Source organism: Adiantum capillus-veneris, chromosome 6 (assembly GCF_014529385.1).
Source record: "Adiantum capillus-veneris isolate H3 chromosome 6, ASM1452938v2, whole genome shotgun sequence".
In the NCBI taxonomy this organism is placed as follows: domain Eukaryota; kingdom Viridiplantae; phylum Streptophyta; class Polypodiopsida; order Polypodiales; family Pteridaceae; genus Adiantum; species Adiantum capillus-veneris.
In genome coordinates this window covers 152,083,116-152,090,197 of record NC_140936.1, presented here as the reverse complement: position 1 = coordinate 152,090,197, position 7,082 = coordinate 152,083,116, and the positions used below count along the sequence as shown (strand labels likewise).

The 7,082-nt window shown below is 42.7% G+C and overlaps 1 protein-coding gene across 2 annotated transcripts; it reads left to right on the top strand.

Annotated features, from left to right (window-relative positions):
* The first annotated feature begins 4,773 nt into the window (after window positions 1-4,773).
* On the top strand, window positions 4,774-6,499 carry LOC147456496 (glucan endo-1,3-beta-glucosidase 7-like). Of its 2 annotated transcripts, none has more exons than XM_086514957.1 (2): window positions 4,774-4,910; window positions 5,094-6,499. In XM_086514957.1, the coding sequence occupies exons 1-2, from the start codon at window positions 4,859-4,861 to the stop codon at window positions 6,299-6,301; spliced, it is 1,260 nt and encodes a 419-aa protein (XP_086371083.1). In that variant the 5' UTR covers window positions 4,774-4,858; the 3' UTR covers window positions 6,302-6,499. The 2 variants fall into 2 exon arrangements, with proteins under 2 accessions (XP_086371083.1, XP_086371082.1); XM_086514956.1 differs by having other exon boundaries at window positions 4,785-4,910; window positions 5,089-6,499.
* The last annotated feature ends 583 nt before the right edge of the window (window positions 6,500-7,082 follow it).

The window sequence follows — 7,082 nt, the reverse complement described above, 5'->3', positions numbered from 1 at the left end:
GTGTAGTGGAAATTAGCATGAACATAGTGGGCATTTTTTTAGAATAGATTCCTAATGAGAATTACAAGAGTGCTTGGGTGGAGAGAGCAACAAAAAGCATAACACCTAGTTAGATAGCATCAACAATACTTTCAAAAGAGAGAGAAATTAAGCTACTGACAACAGTTGAGGACCGGATTTGCATGGAGCCGGTCCCCCCTCCAAAAGGCTTTGTATTATGGTTTCTCCCATCAAGAGAGACATTGTTCAATACAATTCTTTGTGTTCCTTCAAGACTAGCTAGTGCAATGAAGATGAAAGCTTCATGCACTAAGCAAAACACTTAGCAAACACAACTTAATTATCCCCGTTCTCAGACCCAAGACCTCACACACCTTCGAAGATGGTGAGAGCTAGCAGGGTATAAGAGTAGATTGAGAGGAAGAAGGAGTATCTTACGAGAAAGATGTACATCTCCTCACATAATCACTCATATTAGCATAGCTTTTGCTTAGTAATTAGCTTGATAGAGGAGATGAGCATGCATTGAAGCTTGGCTCTTGGTTGGATTTGCATCCACAAGCCAAGAGTGTGTCGATGTAGGCTTCTATCTCACAAGCTTGGAGTAGGTGATGAGCTCTCCATTAAAGCTTGGGAAGAGATAGTATTCTCTTTCTTCACACATGAGATTGTGTGAGTGTGTGTGTGATAATGCCTTGCAAAATCAGCCCCCCCCCCCCCCTCTCTCTTGGGCGAGCCCTCTTGCTATTTGCTCTTGCAGGCTCCCCATTGGACCTCCCCAAGTCAAGCCAATGGCTATTAAGCAGCATAAGTGATAGCCTTCTGACATGTGTCCCCATTTTCCCTTTTGTGAGAGCTTAATCAATTAAACTGAATTGATTTAAATGAATTAAATCCCCATTGGACCTTTCCCCATTCTGACCAATTGGAATTAAGTAGCCCATTGGGCTGCTCAATTCCTATTGGACCCCTTCACGTGCTGTCCAATAATCATCCAGGAGACTTAATTTTCATTGGTTCTTTTTATTAAGTGTTTTAAAATTAATTAGGGTAAATTTACTCTAGCTTAATTCTCATTGGTCCACTTCAAGGGTCATCCAATAGGAATTGGGTACACCTTGTGGGCATCTGGCCTAGGGAGCTGACATGTGTCCCTCATTCCCTTTGTGTAAAGGGAGCTTGTGTGTGTGTGTGTGTGTGTGGCCTTCTCTCTCATCCCCTACTTGCTAGGCTCGCCCCCTCCTATGTAGGGATATTCAAAGACTTTTTTGGTCACACACAAAGCATCCAATTCCCTTAAGGTTGACCTTAGGACACAACCTTTGAATTTTGGAACCTTAGCATTTTGGAAGTCTTAATGGGCTGAACCTTAGGGTCTTTTTAGCCCATTGTTGCACATGGTTCTTCTGCAGATGGCCCCCCCCCCTTTGGATCCCTATTTTCCCTCCTTTGGATCCCTACTGTGGCCGGTCTGCTAGCTTAACCAATATTCTAGATTTTTTCTCCCTTGGCATTTCCCCATATTAAATGATCAGTTTAACATGAGAAAATCATTTAGGAGAATTAGATATTGATTATTATGACAGAATCGTGTATACTTTATAACCATTTATTGGAGCAGTTAATAACCATTTATTGGAGCAGTCAAATGCCATTGCCCGAATCAATTAGCTGAGAAGTCAGAGTGGTAAAGTGGCCCAACAACAAGTAATCAAAAGCGCCTGTCGGCCCAAGACTTATGCATGTAAAGAAAAGATTACACGAGCTTGCGTCGGAGCAGCCAGCTCCACTATGGCTAGTTTCTCTTTGCCTTTAGCCATATCCCCCTCTCTTGAATTGCAAACACTCACCACAGAGAAGGACCAATACAAATACTAAATGAGCTATAGAGTAGCTCACCTATTTATATACACAGGAGAGCAGCAGCACCCGGATGGCTTGTGGATGTCAAGGCGGACCCTGCAGAGTAAAGGGAATTCGGCGCCGTCCCATACAGAAGGAGAGGCAGAGAGAGCGCACCTGCACACGAGAGAGAGAGAGAGAGAGAAAGAGAGAGAGAGAGAGAGAGAGAGAGAGAGAGAGAGAGAGAGAGAGAGAGAGAGAGAGAGAGAGAGAGAGAGAGAGAGAGAGAGGCAGAGTGTGCAACTGAACCAGAACACTAGTAGTAAAAGCCAAGACATTGCCCGATTTAGGGAAAATGGCCATGTACTCACCTACCCTTAGGTCCCATTTCACATTGTGCTGAAATAAAGGCCTTTTGTCAGAGGGTCCCATAAGTAGTGTGTAGTTAGAGGTAGTGTGTAGTGGGTTAGAGTAGTGGGCCACGGCAATGGCAGGTAATAGGTTTTAAATCCCAATAGATTGTGTGTGTGCACGCGCGCGCATGCGTGCATAATCAAAGAGATAGAAACACAAGGTAGACTCTAAATGAAGTCTCCATTATGCAATGGAAATAATTATTAAAAGACTCTTATATAGGCACTCATAGAGGACGACGCCATGGGGTGGAAAGCTACACATGCTATCACATGTGTAATTATCACATGCTTTAAGCCACAAGCTATAAGTAGAAAAGACTTGGTGCACAAGCCAATATTTAAAAAAAAAATTGGTGTCATGGGACAAAGCCCACACACCCAACATTCACAACCGTGTAAATTGGTACATGCAGTAGCAGCTTGAGCCATTTTTTCTTTAATCTTTGCTACATGTTTCTTGGTTGCCTTCATGTTCTTTTCACGCCCTTGTAGCTCATCTTCACTGTACCTTTCCATAGTCTTTGGATTCTTCATAACCTCATCTTCTTTGTGATCCTCCTTTGATCTCTACCTTGATGTACCTTCAGACACATCATGCTAGTTAGCACACACAAATTATATTAAGCACACATCTATGCTGGCTTGGTAGGCACAGCATATAACAATGAGATAACACTGAAAGTTAGCATTCAAACCTACTTGTTATAGTATTGATTCTATTAATCATCATGCTAGAACTATTTTTTAGCATAAATAACATTATATCCTATATGCTAAATAGAAAATCTTGTATGCTAACAAAAATAGACCTAGATGTTAAAATTTAATAGGAACTAGCAAGCAACCTGGATATGCTGATGCATATGAAAGTAAGCAAACTAGATATGAGGGCAATCATATTGGATATGCTAGCAAGCATACTAGATATGCTCATAAGTAGGCTGAATATGCTAACAAGCATCCTAGATGTGCTAGCAAACAAAAACTAGATATGCTAGCAAGTAGACAAGAGAAGGTAGCAAGTTTGAAAGTCAACATCTTTGCACAGTAGTTAGAATGTTTTATATAATGGTTTCCCTTTTATGCTACAAACATACATAATAAGCATGATTAGTAGACATACTACTGCTAGTTAGCATTTGAAATGCTTCTAGTTAGCATGCATGGGAGCCTAACTTATGGAGTACATACACTATTATATGCAACACATATGCAATGACATAAGTTACCTAAGTATGGGGTGATTCGAGCCGCTTGTCTAGAAACTCTCCTATACCACTTATTTGGTATCTTTGCTTGATAGGTGGAAGCTCTACATTGAATCCCAAGCAAGCACATTGTGGCACAACAAATGGTACTTGTTGAAGCAAGGCAGCACCATAGCCACATGAAGCTTGATTAGGTCCACATCTAGGCCACAACCAATGCATTGGCTAAATAGCTGAAAAAACCCTGACCCTAGATCTTTAGAGGGTGTCGCCATGGCCAAGCGACATAATAAATGTGCTATTCATGAGGCTGAGAAGTAGTTCTTCGCTTGTGTCATGAAATGAAATTGGAATTCCTCCTCCTTTAACAACATGTTTCTTACTCTCCACTTCAATCTGTTTAAACATACAAGTTACACAATTTATACAAGCTGTCAAGGGGGTTTGAACCCAAAACCTTGGACACGAGGCTCTTCCTCTATCAACTAAGCTAGCACTCGACAAGTGAGATAAGATTGATAGGTGTGTTTCGGTCTTTTTGAGAACATTTGACAATGAGTAAGGACCCAAGTCTCCAAAGCCCTGAATCTCACCCAATCACGACATTTGTTGACTAGCTACCCAATGTTTTTTTTCCTAAAACAACAAGCAGTTGGGATAAAAAGGGGACACTCTTGTAACACCAAACGAAAGCTTCCTCCTAGGGAAGATGAAAACTAGAGAATAGGTTTCTTCTTGAGGCCAAGAAGGTCCTAAATGAAAGTTTTCAGAAATTAGAGCTATGATGACTCCTCCACTATATCTTCCATGGGCATGCGCTCATGGGATCTATGGTGGGATGAATGAGCACTGTAGATCCCTAGCAAAGTAATCCTCAAAGAAAAGTAATCTCCACCAGTACCCAAGATTACTTTGCCCCCCTTGCCCTCCCCTCCCGGCATTGAGAGGCATGCGCACTAACCATGTCACCCATGCACGTCTTCATGAAATGTGGGTGTCTACCAATTACTCATTACTCGAGTACTCATTACTTTCTATCCTAAGATTACTTTCACGACAAAATGTACATCATTCAATTGAGGTCGAGGCCCTGATACGGGCCCTTGATCCCATCTGGATGAGGGAACGATAGATTCGTGGAGTGCAACACCAAAGACGCCAAGCGTGATCATTGAGCAGCATCCAAGTCTGGGTCCAAGAGTCCTCTCTTGTGTCTCTAGCACTCTCCACTGGCGCTCTAGGGGGTCTCCTCCACCCCATGTTTTATGCCAAAAGGTTCACTTTCATGATGAGGAGTTTTACTTGCCAGGAACTCAAAGTGGCTTTTCCTCTCGCAACATCAAAAAGAAGTGGAGCTTACACTCATCGCGAGCATGAGTGCAGGCGCCTGCCATGGCCGCTCCTCTCTTCCTCGCCACGGCTTTGCTCGTCACATCTTTTACAGGTATTTGTCTCCTGAATCGTCTGCGCGCCTCTATGTTGTGTGTGTGTGTGTAGAGAGAGAGAGAGAGAGAGAGAGAGAGAGAGATCCTTCCCAGGTTCTTATCATACCAATGTGTGCGTGCGTGTAATTCGTGCACACATTGCACAGTTATGCACATTGTAACCCTAATCCTTTAAAGGGCAGGTGCATACAGCAGCCTCGGCATCAACTATGGCACTCTGGGGGATAACCTCCCTCCTGCTGCAGAAGTCGCATCTTTTCTGAAGGCGGCAGCAAAAGGCCCCATCGTTTTAAGTAAGGTAAAGCTATTCAACACAGATCCGAACATTATTTTGGCTTTCGCAAACACAGGAGTAGACATCATCATCGGCATGAGCACAGCAGACTTGATTGAGGTCGGCAACCGCGCATCCATATCAGCAGCCACCCAATGGGTTGAGTACAATGTGGCTCCATACGTGCCTGCGACAAGCATTGTCGGTGTTGCAGTCGGGAATGAAGTTGTTCTTACACATGACAAAGCTCTCATTGCACACGTAGTCCCAGCTATGCAGAACCTTCACCTGGCACTTAACTCTTTGAATTTAAGCACATCTATATGTGTATCATCGCCCTTCACGCTTGGTATTTTGCATTCTTCAGTCCCACCCTCATCTGCAACTTTCAAGAAACCCTCATTGATGGTTCCAGTGCTTTCGTTTCTAGCCAGTAATGGCTTTCCATTCATGGCCAATGTGTACCCATTTTTTGCATACGCTAGTGACCCCAATCCCTTCATGTTAGACTATGCCCTCTTCAACTCCAGTGCGGGCTACACCGATCCGCTTACAAATCTACATTACACCAACATGTTTGATGCACAACTTGATGCAATTTATTCAGCGATGGCGCATTTGGGTTTCTCAAATATTAGCATCATGGTGACGGAGACAGGGTGGCCGTCTTCTGGTGATCCAACCCAAGTGGGTGTAAACGTTAACAATGCACAAATGTACATTAACAATCTCATTGAGCATATCTATTCCAATCAAGGAACCCCCCTGAGGCCTAAGCAACCTGTAGACACATACATTTTTGCTCTCTTCAATGAGGATTTGAAGCCGGGACCAACATCAGAGCGCAATTATGGTCTATTCAAGCCAGACTTCACGCCTGTCTATAGTACAGTTTTGTTGGATAGTGCGTTATCTGTTAACAATAAATCATCGACAAGTGATGCGGCACTATCATCGAAGATGTCACCTACCCCTTCCCCTACAGTCTCAGAGTCTCCTTCCACCTCTTTGGCATCTAGTCAGTTTGTAAAAGCTCTTGTTTGGAATGTGCCGCTTTTGATTGTTGCAACCCTCATAGTACAAAACACTAATCTTCCTTATACTTTGTCACAGTAGTTTTCTTCTAGGTTCACCCCTTTGTAAAATGTTCCACCGCCAACAAGCTCTAATGCCTCTGTGTGATTTGAGTTGTGCAGGTAGATTTTTGAGTCACAGAAGGACTGATTGTAAAGGTTCATAGTACATGCTTGTTCTAATGCTTTGACTACAGCTACCTGATTTTGTCTTTATATAGATAAGTGGGAATTTTCTGCATTGCCGACCTTCATGTCCTTCAATCACACTCGTACCAAAAAAAGTAAATTTGTAAGCCTTTCTCCCTTCTTCTTTGGGGTATGTTTTAGCATGCCAAAAACCCTTTTGTGTATGTGTGGGTCACAGAGCACCATTAACAAGCTAGAAAGGAATTTTTTTTAAGGTTGCCAAGAAAAATTTTGATCAAGGCAAAGAGAACTCTTCGGAGGTTTTTGCAACTCTATGACCCACATTTTGTTGAAGTTCAAGAACAGTTTCTTTACCTAACTCTTAAACTACTTGTGGTTTTGTTGCTTTATATTATGTGCCCTTCCTTCCATCTCTTATTTCTTACCCCTTTAACAATGTGCCTATCTTGCTTGATATTGATCTAAACATGAGCATCCCACATGCCAAGTTCCCTTTCTACAAAATAGCTAGCCAATGAATGCTCGACGCTAAGTGCAAAGATACGTCACACTAAGGATCTCTAGTGTGATATAAAATATGATGTTATGTCCCTCCCACACGGAGGGGGGTAATGGTTAGAAGTGACGGATGTGATAGCTTCTTTCTCATGCACACACGCAAGAAAAGGGGGGGT

Coding starts and splice junctions, on each gene's coding strand:
- LOC147456496 (XM_086514956.1), top strand. CDS start 4,840: ATGAGTGCAGGCGCCTGCCATGGCCGCTCCTCTCTTCCTCGCCACGGC. Junction 4,911..5,088: donor GCTCGTCACATCTTTTACAG/GTATTTGTCTCC, acceptor AATCCTTTAAAG/GGCAGGTGCATACAGCAGCC.